This window comes from Hypomesus nipponensis, chromosome 21 (assembly GCF_054491055.1).
Source record: "Hypomesus nipponensis isolate SF chromosome 21, ASM5449105v1, whole genome shotgun sequence".
NCBI classification, from domain to species: Eukaryota; Metazoa; Chordata; class Actinopteri; order Osmeriformes; family Osmeridae; genus Hypomesus; species Hypomesus nipponensis.
The window spans coordinates 3,775,001-3,792,452 of NC_140381.1; the positions used below are offsets into that span (position 1 = coordinate 3,775,001).

General features: G+C 49.7%; 2 protein-coding genes across 3 annotated transcripts in view; both read right to left on the minus strand.

The window, feature by feature from the left end:
• LOC146237508 (voltage-dependent P/Q-type calcium channel subunit alpha-1A-like) overlaps window positions 1-8,764 on the minus strand; it is a 35,273-nt gene extending 26,509 nt beyond the window's left edge. Inside the window, exons 1-13 of one of the 2 annotated variants that reach the window (XM_084684756.1) lie at window positions 8,673-8,764; window positions 8,340-8,500; window positions 7,879-8,016; window positions 7,246-7,447; window positions 6,828-6,992; window positions 6,607-6,717; window positions 6,073-6,156; window positions 2,894-3,010; window positions 2,717-2,782; window positions 2,377-2,468; window positions 1,969-2,119; window positions 1,648-1,775; window positions 569-665 (exon numbers count right to left, since the gene is read on the minus strand). In XM_084684756.1, coding sequence (XP_084540882.1) covers window positions 569-665; window positions 1,648-1,775; window positions 1,969-2,119; window positions 2,377-2,468; window positions 2,717-2,782; window positions 2,894-3,010; window positions 6,073-6,156; window positions 6,607-6,717; window positions 6,828-6,992; window positions 7,246-7,447; window positions 7,879-8,016; window positions 8,340-8,440 — 1,452 coding nt within the window. In that variant the 5' untranslated portion in view covers window positions 8,441-8,500; window positions 8,673-8,764. The remainder of the gene's footprint in view (window positions 1-568; window positions 666-1,647; window positions 1,776-1,968; window positions 2,120-2,376; window positions 2,469-2,716; window positions 2,783-2,893; window positions 3,011-6,072; window positions 6,157-6,606; window positions 6,718-6,827; window positions 6,993-7,245; window positions 7,448-7,878; window positions 8,017-8,339; window positions 8,501-8,672) is intronic. The other variant, XM_084684757.1, reaches the window with a different exon arrangement.
• A 6,212-nt stretch (window positions 8,765-14,976) lies between these two features.
• Window positions 14,977-17,452, minus strand: part of LOC146237509 (voltage-dependent P/Q-type calcium channel subunit alpha-1A-like) — a 39,749-nt gene continuing 37,273 nt past the window's right edge. The window contains 6 exon segments of the mRNA XM_084685949.1: window positions 14,977-15,087; window positions 15,185-15,244; window positions 15,619-15,748; window positions 15,869-15,998; window positions 16,262-16,505; window positions 17,140-17,373. Coding sequence (XP_084542075.1) covers window positions 14,977-15,087; window positions 15,185-15,244; window positions 15,619-15,748; window positions 15,869-15,998; window positions 16,262-16,505; window positions 17,140-17,373 — 909 coding nt within the window.

The following is a 17,452-nucleotide window of genomic DNA, read 5'->3' on the forward strand; positions in this document are numbered from 1 at the left end:
TACAAGAACAATGCATACTTCTACTAGACCATTTCTGCCCTGTTATGGTTAGTCACCAAGCAGTAAGAAAAATACAAATGGTCAGTTTTTTTTTTATCCCACCACCACCACCCTCCTCCTCTCTGCCCCATCACCACCACCCACAGGAAATGGTGAGTTAACAATTACACTGCATGAAGTTGAGGTGTTTGGTGTGTTTGTGTTGGGTGAGGACAACAGCAGGGCAGTGCTCCTCATGCTTCAAACAAAACAGAAGTACTAGTAATGTGTGTGTGTGTGTACCATGTCTGCATTGTCCCAAACATTCTCGTTCTCATACCAGAATGCAAATAGATTAATATATGTAAACACCCCAAACCAAAAAAGGAATGATGGATTAGAAAACGTAGAAAATAAATAAACAGATCAAATAAAAAGCCAAAACAAAAGTTGAAAAATCGAAGAAAGGATAGGAAAAGGAGGTGGAGTGTGACAACTAAAGTACTTAAACGAAGAACTAAGAGCAGACATTCATTCCAGTGGAGGACGAGCAGGTTGCTTAGAGGTTGTGTTTAAGTTGGATCCAAACCTTGCAGGCTACCCTATGGGGGCATTTCTTGCCTAGTCCCAGAGGTGGGGAGATTACCCGCAATAAACTGTACATATCCTTATAATGTATGCGCCCACTGTAAGAAGAATACAAGGGGGTTAGAACAGGGACAGGGAGAGAGAGAGAGAGAGAGAGAGAGAGAGAGAAAAGAGAGAGAGAGGGAGAGAGAGAGAGAGAGGGGGGGTGAGAGAGAGGGAGAGAGAGGGGGGGTGAGAGTCAGGAAGACGGGGGGAGAGAGAGCGGAGGAGAGAGAGAGAAATTGGGGGAGAGGGAGAGAGATAAGGAAATATACAAAGTGAGAGCACACTTGAGATTACAAAGGAGAACAAGAGTAAGAATCATTGACATGCTCTCTCTCTCTCTCTCTCTCTCTCTCTCTCTCTCTCTCTCTCTGTCTCAAACGCACCAAAACACAGCTGGGAAAGATCAACACAATTCCATGGGTTCCACAATATACTTTAAGAAGACGAAAAGAAGGAAGGAGGGAGGAAGAGAGGAGGAGAGGATGAGAGAGAGAGACACGAGGGCTCTGATGATGAGTTAAAACTCATCACGATCAATGTCATCGTTCTCCACTTCCAGCTTGACCTTCAAGTAACTTCCTGTCACATGACTTGTCACATGACAGGGGTCAAGCGTTAGCAGCATCGCTAAGGCTAGAGTTCAAAGGTCAGAGAGAATCCATCACCAGCTCAAAGGATTAAAGAAGCAAGGGTTAGTGTATCAAAACATCTTTACCAACAGTGATCAACCGTCAGTTTGTCAGTGCCTTTTGTGATCAGTGAGAATGTTGGCAAATTAGAATGTGTTTATATGCGTGTGAGTGTGTGTGTGAGTGTGTGAGTGTATTCGTAAATACCATTCCAAAATATCCCGTGGTATAAGTATGTTAAAGTGTGTTATGTCACTGATTTTGTCACTCCGGTATTGAACTGTGTGTTAGAGTGGGAATGAGAGTATGAATGTGCTATTTGTGTGTGTGTATGTGGGTGTGTGCATGTATGTGTGTGTGTGTGTGTGGGGGAGTGTGTGTGCGTGTGTGTGTGTGCGTGACTCACCAGGCAGCAGGGTCGTACTCGGCCCAGATCCTGACGTATTCGTCCAGGTGATGAGGGCCCAGGATGGATGAGTCTCTGGTCAGGTACTCAAAGTTGTCCATGATGACAGCCACAAACAGATTCAGCATCTACACACATTCACGGGCATGCATGTAAACACACAAAACACACATTCACAGAAACACACACACACATTCATAGAAAACACACACACAAACACACACAGTCGTCAATGGCACTCATCCGGCCAGCTCGCAAGCATAGCACCGCCGAGTCAGCGGGGCGTCCTGATTGGCCGGCGGGCTGGCCATGTGGTCGTACCAGGAAGGAACAGAAGAAGATGAAGGAGACGAAGTAGGTGTAGGCGAAGGTGGAGCCGCACTCCTTCTCTGTGTTCCCCGACAGCTCGTCGCACTCCTTCCCCCCCAGACACGCCAGCATGATGTCATGCCACGCCTCGCCCGTGGCACTCCTGGGACCAGGGAGGGACACACACACACAGAGCTATTAACACACACACACACAGCTGTTAACACACACACACACTCAGTCATCTAAGCGAGGGACATGCATTGGTGGAACGTTTGAACACTTCGATCGCACAATCATCTGTGAATCGCAGATTGCAGAGTCATACACACGGACAAACACACAGGGACAAACACACTCTGACAAACACACAACCTCACAAACATGCATACACACTCTGAGGAAGAGCCATGTTCGTACCTGAAGAGCAGCATGAGGGACATGATGAAGGTTCTGAAGTTGTTGTGCTCATTGATGGCCTCTTCCTCGTCCAGGGCCAGGTTACCAAACAGCTACACACACACACACACACACACACAGAGACAAACACATATAGAGACACGTACACACACACAAAGACACACACACACAGAGACACACACACACACACAGAGACACACACACATAAAACACAAAGATACATTTAAGAGTTACAGCTAGTTGAAAACATCCCAGTGTGTGTGTGTGTGTCTCTGTGTGTGTGTGTGTGTCTCTGTGTGTGTGTGTGTGTGTGTGTGTGTGTGTGCGTGCGGTAGCTCACCTGCATGCCTATGATGGCGTAGATGAAGAACAGCATTCCGATCAGCAGACAGACGTAGGGCAGCGCCTACCAGAGGACACAGAGGGAATGACATCTTTAAAATTGAACCGAGTCAAGTGTGTCTGTTTTTTGTGTGGCTGTGTGCGTGAGTGTGTGTGTGTGTGTGTGTGTGTGTACCTTGAAAGACTGGACGAAGGTCCAGAGCAGGATGCGGATGGTCTCTCCCTGTCTCAGCAGCTTGATGAGGCGAGCAGCCCGGAACAACCGCAAGAAACTCAGGTTGATGAAGTTATCCTACCAGAGTGTGTGTGTGTGTGTGTGTGTGTCAGAGAGAAAGAGAGAGAGATGTAGAGAGAGAAAGAAAGAGAAAGAGAGAGAGATGTAGAGAGAGAAAAAAAGAGAAAGAGAGAGAGATGTAGAGAGAGAAAGAAAGAGAAAGAGAGAGAGATGTAGAGAGACAGTGAAGGAGGAGACCCAGAAAGAATGTGTGTTTGTGTGTGCGTGTAGGTGTACGTGAAAAAGAGAGAAAGACAATTGGAAAACTGAATTTGAATCGTACGTTAATGCAAGTTAAATCTTTGTTTTGTTTTGTAAAAAAAAAAAAAACTAAACAAACCAAAATTAATAATTTATAAAGAGGGAGAGAGGAGGTCAAACAGATCAAATAATATGAAAATCTCAACAGAATGGTTTAGGTCTGAACTCATTAGTTAAAAACGACACCCAAAACACAACAACCAAAGAAGAAGAAGAAGAACAGAGAGAATCAACTAAAAGTAAGCCGAGTTGTAAAAAACAAGGGAGAAGAAAGACACAACTAAGAACTGAAAATCATAAATCAAAATAATCTTAAAACGTCATCATCCAATCAGGTCAAACCAGAGTATTTTTTTTTTTAGAACCAAATGCACTGATGTTTGGGGGACAAGCAGGCCAGACAGGATGAACACTGCCCATACATGGATACACTCTGCCCGTCCACCACACAAACACACACAGACTCACACACACACACACACACACACAGGATGCTGTCTCATCTCATCACCAGAGATTGACTAAGCACAGGAAGTGTGCCCATACTTTACCCATCCACCCATCTCCCCCGTAGACCTGATATCCCAGGGCGGGTCAGATCTGCACCAACTACACGTTGGTTCAAACCTGTCCTGCCTACAGCTGCTCTCACTAGCTCTGCTAAGCTTTGGTGAGGACAGTATAAAGACCAGAGCCTCTTGAAAAACATGTCTTCTTCTCTCCTCCCCCCTCCCTGCCACCCCACACATCTGGTCCCAACTTTCTTAGATATCTCTCTATCAACGCCTGACTCTCTCTTGTGGGGTGAGATGAGGGAGCTGTCTGGGACAGTGGTCGACGGGCTTAGCAGTAGGGGGAGGAGGGGAAGGAGGGGGGAGAAGGAGGGAGGAAGAGGAGGAGGAGGGGGGGGGGGTGCGTCGAGGAGAAGACAGGAGAAGAGGACGGAGGGGAGGGAGGGAGAGGGAGGAGAGAAGGAAAGCGAGCATGCTTGTCCAGCCTCGCGACAGGCAGCAGTGACACCGGCGGCCATCTTCCTTCTGTTGTGAAGAGAGATGCACACCGTGCATGCAGACCAGCCTGTCTCTGGCCTTCCTCAGTGGAGGCCAAGACACTGCACATCCTTCAGTCAGGTGTGTGTGTATGTGTGTGTGTGCGCGCGTGTGTGTGCGCGTGGGCAAAAGACTGATATGTGTTCATGTTATCTATAGATATGTCTGTGTGTGTGTGTGTGTGTGTGTGTCTGAGAAGAAGCCAATAATGTGCACACAGTTCAAAGGTCATCGTCATCCATGCAGCTCATGCATAGGGAGGCCAGGGTTGAGGGGTCAATCATGTTAGAGGAGGGGTGAGGAGGGGGAGAGGGTTCAGGGGTTAATCATGGGAGGGCGTGGGTGGAGGGGGGGGGGTGCGGACCAGGTAAGAGGAATGGGAGGGGCCACACGCGGGCCAATGAGGATGCAGGTCGAAGCTCAGAGATATAAATAACAAACCAACCAGATTCTACATGTTGAAGGATGGATGGAGGTGTTTGTTTGTTTGGCGCAGTACGAAGTGAGTGTGAGAGAGTGGTTACAGGAAGAGAGGAGGGGGGGTTGTGGTGGTTTTTAAGGGGGGGGGGGGGGAGGCATGGTTTTAAAACACACGTCATCACCATCCACCATCATCATCATCATCATCACAGCGCGTCATGGAGGAGGGAGGGACAAGGGGGAGGATTTCATAGTGCATTTTGATTGGATGGATTGTTCACAGGAAGTAGTTTTACGGAGGAGGAAGAGCAGGAGGAGGAGGAGGAAAAGGGGGAGGGGCATAGGACGCCAACAAAGCAGGAGAGAGGAAGAGGAGGAGGAGGAGGAGGAGGAGGAAGAGGAGGAGGAAAAGAAAGCATGCGAAAAAAAGATAGAAGAAGAAGAAGAAGAAGAAGAGAGTGAATCGTCATGGTGATCGTAACACAGATCGTCAGCAGCAGAATGTTCAGAGAAGGTCAGTCAGCAACAGTTGGAACCACAGACATCAGAGTCTCTCCATGGCCGAACACTACAGGCACTAACATGCTTTAAACACCAACGCTTTAAACAGGCCCACAACATGCAGTAAAAATGTGACGTTTTTTTTTTTTTTTTTTTACGTCTATTTACTTCCCAGGTTGGGACGCTGCTATGCATTCAGCTTATGTTTACATCGACATAGCAACAGGATTCTATGGAGGCCAATTGAAGTTATTTATGACATGGAAAACTGGACTATGGAAGCTTTGGAGCTGAATCTGAATATTGACTGGACTGACAGACGTGTTCACTGTGGAGCACAGCACTGGAGAGAGTCCACACACAATATCATTATATCACTACCATCATGATACACACACGTCAACAACTGCTACTACATGGACGTACATCTACTAAACACACACACACACACACACACACACACACACACACAGGTAGACACAAATACGAAGGAATAGCGAACACAGACATCAAACACACTTACAATGATTGACGTGAACACGCACAACCAAACCCATCGTAACAGCTTACTGTAGATAGTCGTGACATTTCATCATAAACATATGCTATCATCATAACCTTAATAACAAGTCTTTTATACCACGAAGAGTCATATTGGTTATAAGTAGGAGACTAACTTGACCTATAATAGACATCATACACGTCTGGTCTCTATTTCACTCTTAAATTACTATACTTTACTATACTTAACTATACTTTACTACACTTTACTAAACTTTACTTTACTATAATATCATATCATATACAATAATAACATCCTTATGATGTGTACTGTTTGAATGTACTTACCCCAAATTCTGTGACTAAAATATCAGAAAAGCTTCCGAGGACCGAGACAAAGTCAAAAATATTCCACGCGTCTCGGAAATAGTTCTGTAGGACACAGGAAGCAAAGAACGCGTTACCCAATGAGAACGCAGAGGGACAGACATGCGTCCAATCGGATTGCGTTAAAACGAGTTGGGGGGGGGGACAGAGACAGGAAGGAATGCGAGTCGGCCAATCCCGGCGCTGTTGCCGTAGAGCCAGTGTAGGGAGGAGACACTTTAGCCAGTAGGAGGGCTCCTGTTAGACAGAGCACTCTCAGGGTTTGGAGGAGAAACATGCTCTAGTTCTGTCTACTAAAATAACCTGCTTATAAATGAGTAATACAGAAAAAAAAAGGTTAAGGCATATATAGTAGGCCAACCTAGAAAAGAAGGTGTGTGTGTGAGAGAAAGAGCACACACAGATTGGTTTGAGATTTGTTTGTTTGAAAGTGAGCTCATTTCTAAGTTCGTAACTGTGGATCTATAACTGTGTGTGTGTGTGTGTGTAGCTCACCAGCACACCAAAAGCGATGATTTTGAGGATGCACTCCATGAAGAAGAGAGTAGTGAACACGATGTTGAGGTTCTTCAACACTTTATCATACACGTCCGAAGCCCCGTTGTACTACAAAGAACAACACAGGTACACACCGGAAGGGTTGGCAATCAGTTAAACACGCACACACACACACTCACAAATCCTAGTCACGACTCACACACACATACTGGTCTTACCTTCATCATGAGGACAATGGTGTTGAGCGCTATCAGAGCCATGATGCTGTACTCGAAGGGAGGAGACACCACAAACTGCCACATGCGGTACTGGAAGCTCTGCTTGTTGTGAGGCATGTGTCTGGTCAGGGGCTTGGCGTTGATGGCGAAGTCTATACAGGCTCTCTGAGGAAGGGAGGGGAGGGGAGGGAGGGAGGGAGAGTATTATTTGGTTCAAGCACTGTAGAGGCCGTGTTGTTGCTTGATCTGGTTTGAAGACCATGCGAGCACATTCAAAACACTCTCTCTCCTCGGCTCTCGCGTGATTGTTGTTGGCTTCCACACATCTCTCTCTCTCTCCCTCTCCCTCTCCCCCTCCACTGTCTGTCTGTCTGTCTCTCTCTCTCTCTCTCTCTCTCTCTCTCTCTCTCTCTCTCACCTCATTCTTCTCCAGGCTGTAGTCCTCCATCATCTTGTCTCCCTGCTCCTGGAAGGTGATGATGATGAGGGCCACGAAGATGTTGACGAAGAAGAAGGGGAAGACAACGAAATACACCACGTAGAAGATGGACATCTCCATCCGGTACCCCGGGCTCGGACCCTGGTTCTCATAGGTGGCGTCCACCGAGTGTTTCAACACCCTGCGGGGGAGAGGGGGGAGAGGGGGGGAGAGGGGGAGGAGAGGGGGAGGAAAGGGGGAGGAGAGGAGAGTGGGGGAGAGGGGGGTGGGTGAGAGAGGGGGAGAGAGCGGGAGGTGTGTGTGTGGTTGGAGGAGAGGGGCGTGGGGTAGAGGGAGGCGTCAAGGAGGTTGGGGTGTGTGGTGTGTGAGTGTATGTGGTATGAGTGAAGCATATGTGAGTGTGTGTAAGTGGTATGTATATAGTGTGTGCGTATGGGCTATGAGTGCAGTGTGTGTGTGTGGTAAGAGTGCAGTGTGTGTGTGTGTGTGTGTGGTAAGAGTGCAGTGTGTGTGTGTGGTAAGAGTGCAGAGTGTGTGTGTGTGTGTGTGTGTGTGTGGTAAGAGTGCAGTGTGTGTGTGTGGTAAGAGTGCAGTGTGTGTGTGTGTACTCACTGCGGCCACCCCTCTCCAGTAGACACAGTGAAGAGGGTGAGCAGGGCCCAAGCCACGTTGTCATAGTGGAAATCGTACTTCTTCCACTCCCGCTTCTGAGCTTTCACCTCATCTCGCTCGTACACCAAGTACTCCCCCCTGACCACACACACACACACACACACACGCACACACACACGCAAACACACACACACACACACACACACACAGGCAGACGTAAAGCGTTTGAGAAAGAGAGGTAAGACCATACGGACTGTAAGACATAACGTATATAGAGATACCAAAAGACAGATAGACAGGCTGGCAGACAGGCAGACAGATAGAGACAAACAGAGAGACAGAGAGACAGACAGAGAGATACAGAGAGAGAGAGAGAGAGAGAGAGAGAGAGAGAGAGAGAGAGAGAGAGAGAGAGAGAGAGAGAGAGAAACAGACAGACAAACAGACAGACAGGTTCTCACCTGCAGTCGCGCTCAAACTCCTTGGACTCGTCGGTGCAGTAGAAGAAGCGGCCCTTGAAGAGTTGCACGGCCACCACGGCGAAGATGAACATGAACAGCATGTACACAATGAGGATGTTCAGCACGTTCTTCAGAGAGTTGACCACGCAGTCAAACACCGCCTGGAGGTAGGGAGGGAGGGAGGGAGGGAGGGAGGGAGGCAAAGGCAGAATAAAAAAAACTGCCGTCTACATACCAACATACAGGAGCACTTTAAGCACACACACACACCGTCTCACACACACGCCGTCTCACACACACACTCACACACACACTCACACCCAGTTGTCCTACCTTGAGCTTGGGCAGTCGTTTGATGGTCTTGAGAGGGCGCAGTACGCGGAGCACCCTGAGAGACTTGATGGTGCTGATGTCTTTCCCCTTGCTGCTCCCCCTAGAGGAGTGTCGTGGAACAACAGCACCGTTACACACTGCAGGAAGACTGTGTGTGTGTGTGTGTGTGTGGAGGGGAGTGTGTGTGTGCACGGAGAGGAGAGTGTGTGTGTGTGTGTGTGTGTGTGTGTGAAAGACAGCGGGTTTGGAAAAGCAGGTTAAAACATATCCAGCTCAGACGCAGCATATCGGTGTGTTTTTGAAAAGTTCTGAGAGGTAGTTATGTCAACAACGTGGAACAGAGGAAGCATACAGTGTAGAGAAACCTGTGGCTGCTTTCACACATGAAACCAACATGAAGGGAGAGAGATCAGTTGATTGGTCGACTGGTTTCATGGCCGGTAAGTGAAGCATTATAAAGGCAGTGATGACACATCATGAAGCATCATCAGAACGTTCATCAAGGTGCATATCAACAGGCATCGTCTGATGCCCAGCCAAACCTCTTTCTTTCTTTTTCAGGCACGAGAGAGAGAGACATAGAGAGAGAGAGAGCAGGAGAGAGAGACATTTCAGATCTCATTTACCAGGGATGGGAGTTTATGCGGAGGTAAATGCTGGAGCATGTTTTAGTGGAACGAGGCAGGATTATGGCGATATAATCCTGGATAAGTAAATATGGCCCATGTCCTGTCCTTGACTCCCTTCCTTCTGGCCTTCAAACACCAAGAAAGGGGACAACAAGGAAAGGAAGCTTGGGCGAGACTGTTGGAACGAGGCCATAAGACAGAGACGACACCATGTCAGTCACGCCACAGGATGTGACGTCACAAACAGAACGAAAACATCTTCCACCAACCGGAAAACGTCTCTGCAATCGTCCAGGTTTTACTTCAGCCCTCTACTCGTCTCTCCAATCGGCTCAAGACAAACGACATGCTGTTTGGCTTTATGACATCACTTCCTGCGCTCCCTAACGACACGTCCTACTGATTCTGTTCCTGATTTGTGCGCTCGTAAAACAATACCACCGAAGAAGAAAAAGCGTGTTGTCAGAGATCTAAATGGCCGAGTTGATCATTGCTGTAAGTGGATCAGCCATTTTATTTAAAACAAGGCTGTGTGTGTGTATGTGTGTGTGTGTGTGTGTGTGTGTGTGTGTGTGTGTGTGTGTGTGTGTGTGTGTGTGTGTGTGTGTGTGTCGGACAGCAGCCAAATCTCAGAGCAGAGGTCTCACATCACGCCAACAGGGCTTTAACTATGAACTGCACTCCTTGTCTCAAGACTAAAGACAATTCAGTCCACGACAGATTGATGGAGTCAGGACCTTGGCAGCCTAGGTGTGTGTCTGTGTGTGTGTGTGTGTGTACTGTATTGGTGTGTACATGGTATCTGTGTGTTTAGGTGTGTGTGTGTTTGCACATCAGTCGATAATCAATTGACCTTGCGGTGGGAGTGAGCCAGAACAGAGAGCAACCTTCCTATCAGAGCAGTAATACAGCAGGAGAGGAGAGTTCACCTGGGAGCGGGAGGGTGATTAACAAGCTTTATCCACCCTCACTCTGACTCTCTCACTCTGACTCGCTCACTCTGACTCCCTCACTCTGACTCCCTCACTCTGACTCCCTCACTCTGACTCGCTCACTCTGACTCCCTCACTCTGACTCCCTCACTCTGACTCGCTCACTCTGACTCGCTCACTCTGACTCTGTCTGACTCTCTCACTCTGACTCTCTCACTCTGACTCTCTCACTCTGACTCCCTCACTCTGACTCCCTCACTCTGACTCCCTCACTCTGACTCTGTCTGACTCTCTCACTCTGACTCCCTCACTCTGACTCCCTCACTCTGCTCATGCTGATAATCACCATCGAACGCTCCCATCGATCAGCCAGCCTCAGTGTGAGGAGTCTCCCTGGAGATACGTGTCTAAGTGTCCTGCATTGGGGTCCTCGAAGTTGGTGCGATTCTTGTCTGCTCAACAAATGGATGTGGATGTGCAATACGATGTACGATGAGGACACGCAATTAAGTGTCCGAATCAATTACTAAGATTTTTTTTACAATTTATAATAGAGAGTTCTTAAGTTTTGAGTGGCTGGTTTGACAGTTCCGGAACAGTCCACGGGAAATCTGGAATGTTGGAGACGGTAGAATGGATGAGGAAGAAAACCGAGGTGCCGGTGGCAATGAAGGAGTTGTAGACCAGGACGAAGAAAGAAAGAAAGAGAGAGAAGCCATTGTTTTTGTGACTGGAGGAGAGAAAGGATCGAGAAGAGGAGGTGCAGGAGAGAGAGAGAGAGTGAGGCAAGACTTTACCGAGTGCTGCTCCTGTAGGTATCACATCAAGGCAGGGACAGCGACAGAGAAAGAGAGCGAGAGCGAGCGAAGGATAGAGAGAGACGGACAGACAGAGAGACAGGAGGAAAGACAGAAACACAAACAGACAGAAACAGAGAAAGAGGACAGGAGAAGAGGGAAGGGTTTGACAGAAGAAGGAAAATACATTGATATGAGACACGGACGGAGAAGCAGGAAGTAGAAGAAAGATGGCGAGCGATTGGTTAGAATCCCCCCCCCTCCTCCCGCCCCCCCCCAAACACCGACCCCGCCCACCGACTCCATTCGCCATGGTAACGGGAACAGCAATACAGGAAGCAAAGTGTTTACATACCTGTTAAAGGGACTACATTACCCACAATGCTCTACCTTACCTTTATCTAATTCAGATACATTCTAAATTGTGAAGAATTGTTTGTTAAGCACTGTCCAGTTGGGACACTCAATGACCAGTGGGCAGTCCTCAAACACAGAATCACAGCTTCCTCACTACACCGCTATATTTGTGTTTAAAAAACACAAATGCACACATTTTAATTAATCAAAATGGTGTGTTTGTATTTGTGTTACTGAGAAAATTTGAATATCCAGTAAAAAAAAAAAAAAAAAAAACGTGAATATCTTCTGCACTTACCATTGGAATTATTTGTACATATCTTTGGATGAAACCATCAATGAATGCATGTAACCCCTACATTCCTTGTACCCTACGTTATTACATGTGCTGTGTGTCTGACTAAAATCATGCTAGTGAATAATGAATACATCACATCAGAGGTTTCCCCGCAGAGAGAGAAGGAGAAGGACAACTCAAATTAAGATGGCCATCTTGGGAAGAACAAGATGTACACACAACCACACCGGCCTTACCTCTCAGTAATGATCCATCATCTTATCAATCAGTTCTGTTAGTCTGTTTAACTACACTGACTATAACACTGTTCCTTTCATGGCATTGACATATTATCCACAGGCTGATCTCCCTGTTATCCATGAGGATACATAAATACAATATTATTATCATGTATCTTATGTGAAGAATTGTACGTTCCGGATTTTCATGTCACAGAATGAGCTTGTGGTGTGCACGATGCATTCAAGAAGACGAAGAAGGGGTTTGGGCATACACTGAAGCTTGCTTGCACGCGTACCCCTGCACACACACTCACACACACACACACAGTTACGCAGAAATGCAAACTCTTGCAGCTGAGTTCTGCATGCAGCTGTTGGTCGCTGGGACAGTGTCATTCCTGCTCATTCAGAATGTGGGGGCCATAAGCGCATTTGTTGAGTCAACTAGCTAACTCTCGCTGTATATAATCGCTCTCATCCTCTCTCTCTCTCTCTCTCTCTCTCTCTCTCTCTCTCTCTCTCTCACTCTCGCTTTTCCACCAACTACAACTCACACTCCGGACTCACTCTTTCTCTCATCATTCTCTCTTTCACTTATTATTCCATCTCTCTCTCTCTCTCTCTCTCTCTCTCTCTCTCTCTCTCTCTCTCTCTCTCTCTCTCTCTCTCTCTCTCTCTCTCTCTCTCTCTCTCTCTCTCTCTCTCTCTCTCTCTCTCTCTCTCTCTCTCTCTCTCTCTCTGTCTGTCTGTCTCTCTCTCTCTCTCTCTCACGACTCAACAAATGGAGAGATTCCACAGAGCTGTGTGGATCCCTCAACCTGAGCTGCAGGAAAGGCCTGAGCAGATGGAAGGAGTGGAGGAGGAGAAACAGAGGGAGGGAGGGAGAGCAGGGAGAGGAGAGGGGCAAAACGATGAAAGGACCGAGCAAGACAGCATAGGAGCCGGATAAACGAGTGGAACAGGAAAATGGCTGGGAGGAAAAGAAGGGATGAGGGCAGGGAAGGAGGGAGGGAGGGAGGGAGGGAGGGAGAGAGGGAGAGAGAGAGAGAGAGAGAGAGAGAGGGAGGCGTCCTCTTCCAAGGGAGGGAGGTCATCATGCCGGAGCAGGGAGCAGCGGTGGAGTGATTTTAATCTTGCGAATAAACAAACGCGGAAAACAAACCTATCGGCCCCAGTCGGTTAACCAACCCCACTCAGGGACAGGATAGGTTCTCTCTCTACAGCAACGGTTGCCAGCCCCTCCTCACACACACACACACACATACACACACTCATACTGCAGTAGTGCTCAGTACTCAGTACTACTAACAGCAGCAGTACTCCAGCAGCAGTACTTGCGGTGGTACTGCAGTATGTTGGTTACTGTACACCTTCCTCAGTTAGCCGGCCCTTGGCCCTGCTGGTGCGTCTGCGTGGGTCTGACAGGAAGCGGTTGATAATAAATGGCTGAGCAGTTAGGATATCGGGGCTAGTAATCAGATGGTTGCTGGTTTGATTCCCGGCCGTGCCAAATGACGTTGTGTCCTTGGGCAAGGCACTTCACCCTACTTGCCTCGGGAGAATGTCCCTGTACTTACTGTGAGTCGCTCTGGATAAGAGCGTCTGCTAAATGACTATATGTAAATGTAAACACCCACCCAGCAGGAAAAGAACACGGATGTGATATCTCTGTGCTATCATTGAAGACATATCTGTGTTTAACAGTTATTATTTTACTAACCATGCACCAACTCTAGCTGTTGGAACACAAACAAGACAGGCAGGGAGATACCGTATATTTACTGTGTGATTCGTGTATATTTTATGATTGATTATTAATGAACATTATTTTGTCGATGGTGATGTCAGTATTGTGTCAAGACTCAGTGACATCATCAACACTGTCAGACCGGAGTGCGTGGCCATGTCTTGAGTGATGTCACTTCCTGTGGGAAGTTCATGCATGTTCCATTGCGGCAGGCATGCTGTAAGACCCTTGGAACTGAGGAGGATGTACACACACACACACACACACACACAAACACATTCATGTACGTATTTCCGATATGTGTTAGACACAACATATCTCACGACCCCCCCCCCCCACTCCCCCCAACCCCCCCTCAAAGAAAATCATTAAATCATTCCACCCTCAGCACTTTGCCCCAGCCTCCCTCCCCTCCCTCCCTCACCTCCCTCCCCTCCCCTCCCTCCCTCGTTCAGTCAGGCTTCCCCAGGCCGTGCAAAGGGACGGACAGTGAAATACCTGCTCCTCTGGAAAGCTCCTAACGGGGGTGACGGGAGCGGAGGGCACGAGCGAGCAGGAGAGGAGAGGCGCCCCCTCGCTCTGCCCTGCACACGCTCGGGAACGGCCTGGGCACTAAAGGGTTACAGGTGCCTGGAGGAGCCCTCACCCCACGGGGGGGGGGGGGGGGGTCGTGGGTTGGGGGGAGAGGGGGGGGGGAAGTGGGGGTGTTGGTGGGAGAGGATAGGCTGGGCTGAGGGAGGGGCTGAGGGAGGGGGTGGATGAGGGTTGCGGGAGAGGGTTTGCCGAGGGCTAGGTTGGGGCAGGCGAGGCGAGTTGAGGCAGGGTGGGGTTGCCAGGTAGGAGGAGGGACACTGAGGGCTGGGTGGAGGCCTGGGTGAGCTGGGTGTGAGTCTGGAGGGGAGGGGGGGGTGGTGGAGCAGGAATCTGGACGGGTACCAACGTGAAGAGAGAGGGACGACCGGGTTAGGAGTGGATGAGTGACAAGAAGAGCACTGAGTTGGGAAGACAGCATGAAAGAGGGATGAGGTTAGAGAAAGAAAGAGGAGGCATACCAGTAAGCAGAGGAGGGAAAGAATCGTAGTCTGAGATCAGAAAGAGGGACGTTGTGAATGAGAGGGCAGGAAGGTAGGATGGAGACAGCCGAGAAGAGTGGACAGGAGTGAATGAAATGAGAGTAAAGGGACTGTCATGAGGAGAGAGGAGGGGACAACCATCAGGGTGGAGGAGGGATGAGGAGGAGGGGTACAGGGGCTGGGGGGGGGGGGGTTGAGGAGTAAAGGGGTGAGGAGGGAGGGGGAGGTGGGGGGAGGTGTTGGGGGAGACTTACGTGAAGGCGAAGGCCACCAGAGCACCACTAACCACTATAAAGTCCAGAATGTTCCACAGGTCACGGAAATAGGAGCCTCGATGGAGGAACAGACCAAGAACCACCATCTGGAAAACACACACACAGGCAGGAGGTTAGGAAACATGCACACACATTCTAAACACACTGTGCAGTATAAACACACATATGGAAGCAGGCTGCTACCTTGATCAACATCTCAAAAGTGAAGACCCCTGTGAAGACGTAGTCAAAGTAGCGCAGCACCTGCAGGAGACACAGACCAGGATAGATCAGGATCTGATGAAGAGAGGCAGGCAGACAGGCAGACAGACAGACAGACAGACAGACAGGCAGGCAGACAGACAGGCAGACAGGCAGACAGGCAGACAGGCAGACAGGCAGACAGACAGACAGACAGACAGACAGACAGACAGACAGGCAGACAGACAGACAGACAGACAGGCAGACAGGCAGACAGGCAGACAGACAGACAGACAGACAGACAGACAGACAGACAGACAGGCAGACAGGCAGACAGGCAGGTAGGCAGACAGACAGACAGACAGACAGACAGACAGACAGGCAGACAGACAGGCAGGCAGGCAGACAGGCAGACAGAGGTGTGTGTTCAGTCTCACGTTGTTGCGCGGCGACTCAGGATTGACAGGATCCTCTGCTGCCAGGGCGATGCTGCTCATAGCGATGACCGACAGGATGGTGAACTCAAAATACTTCAGGGTCAGGATATAGTGGCAGCACTTACGAAACCTGGGACACACACACACAGGTAAAGAGTTACGCTATCACACACACACAGGTGTGTCTAACCACTTGTATTGTCACACCACACACACTCACACACACACACACACACACACAGACACGTACGGGTTGGTGGTGGACAGGATGAAACAGGAGCTGAAAGGGGGCATGGGTTTGGGGCCGTCCCCGTCCTCTTCCTCCTCTTCCTCCTTCTTCTCCTCGCTCTTCTTCTGGTCTGTGTTGGCGTTCTTGTTCACTGAGGAGGAGGGATACGGGGAAGGAGAGAAGGAGAGAAAAGGAGAAGGAGAGAAGGGAGAAAGAGAGAAGGAGAGAAGGAGAGAAGGAGAGAAGGGGAGAAGGAGAGAAGGGGAGAAGGAGAGAAGGAGAGAAAGAGAGAAGGAGAGAAGGAGGGAAGGAGAGTAGGAGAGAAAAAGTAGGGCAGAGAAATGAGAGTGTTAAAAAGGGAATTTGTTTTTTTAACTTTGGATGAACATTTGCTGCACAAATGTACACACTCACCCTGCAGTATGGCGTTGGTGGAGGGGTAGGGGTACACAGGGGGCATGTCCACCGCAGTGTACTCCGCCTTGGCCAGGCTGGTGAAGATGATGCTGTCCGAGCTGTGGAGCAGCGAGTGCGTGTCAGCGTCACGCTGGTTCAGCAGGTTGTTCAGGTGCTCTGGGTGGTCTGGGGGGAGGGGGTGCGAGTGCGTGTGGGCCAGCTTGCTGTTGTTGCGTAGGTTGTCCAGGTCTTCGCTGTGCTGCTGGATGGGCCGCGAGGTGGAGAGGTTGGGACCACTGCCATGGTGCTCTCTGGGGGAGAGAGAGGGGGAGAGAGAGAGAGAGAGAGAGAGAGAGAGAGAGAGAGAGAGAGAGAGAGAGAGAGAGAGAGAGAGAGAGATAGAGAGAGAGGGAGAGAGAGAGAGAGAGAGAGAATGACAGAAAGAGTGAGAAAATGAGAGAGAGAAAGAGACACTTAATTAAAGACACACAGACAGTTTCCGCTCGCTCCAACAACATCACCTCCTCTCTTCTCCCTCTCACTCACTTCCTCTGGCGGTGCTGCCGGCTCCTCTCTTGGTTGCCGTGGCGATGCCGTTTCGGCCTCAGGCCCTCCCCTTCCTCTGCCCCCTCCCCTCCCGTCTCCGCCGCCCTCCCTTTATGCCTGCCCGCACCTCTCCCCTCCTCCCCCTCCCTCGCCAGCTTACGGGAGTGCCTGGGCCTCCTCTGCTCGCCCCCCTGGCTGTTCAGAGGCGACGCGCTCCCCTCCCTCTCTTCCCTCACGGCCCTGCACCTCCTCCTCCCTCCCCTCTCCCTCTCTTCCTCTTTCTCTTCCAGGTTCTGCAGGGACAGACGGCCCTGCCCACAACCCCCCTCTCCCTCCGGGCAGAGCTCCACGGGCGCCTGGCTCCTCTCTTGGAGGCTCTGGTGATAGCGGGCCTGGTTGCGGAGGTATTCCTGGGCCCGGCGCTGTCCCAGGTCCTGGTACCGGTAGCGCTCCTCCAGGCTGGGCTCTCCGGGCCGGGGACGGTTGGTGTTGTTGTTCCGGTTGTTTTCCCCCGGGTTGACCACCAGGGGGCGGTCCAGGTGGGTCTTGGTGTCACCCCGCCCCGCGGTACGGGGGTAGGACACCTTGGGGGGGGGGGGGAGAGGGGGAGGAGAGGGGGAGGAGTGAGTTGCTTTTTTAAATATATATATCCAAGTATATATA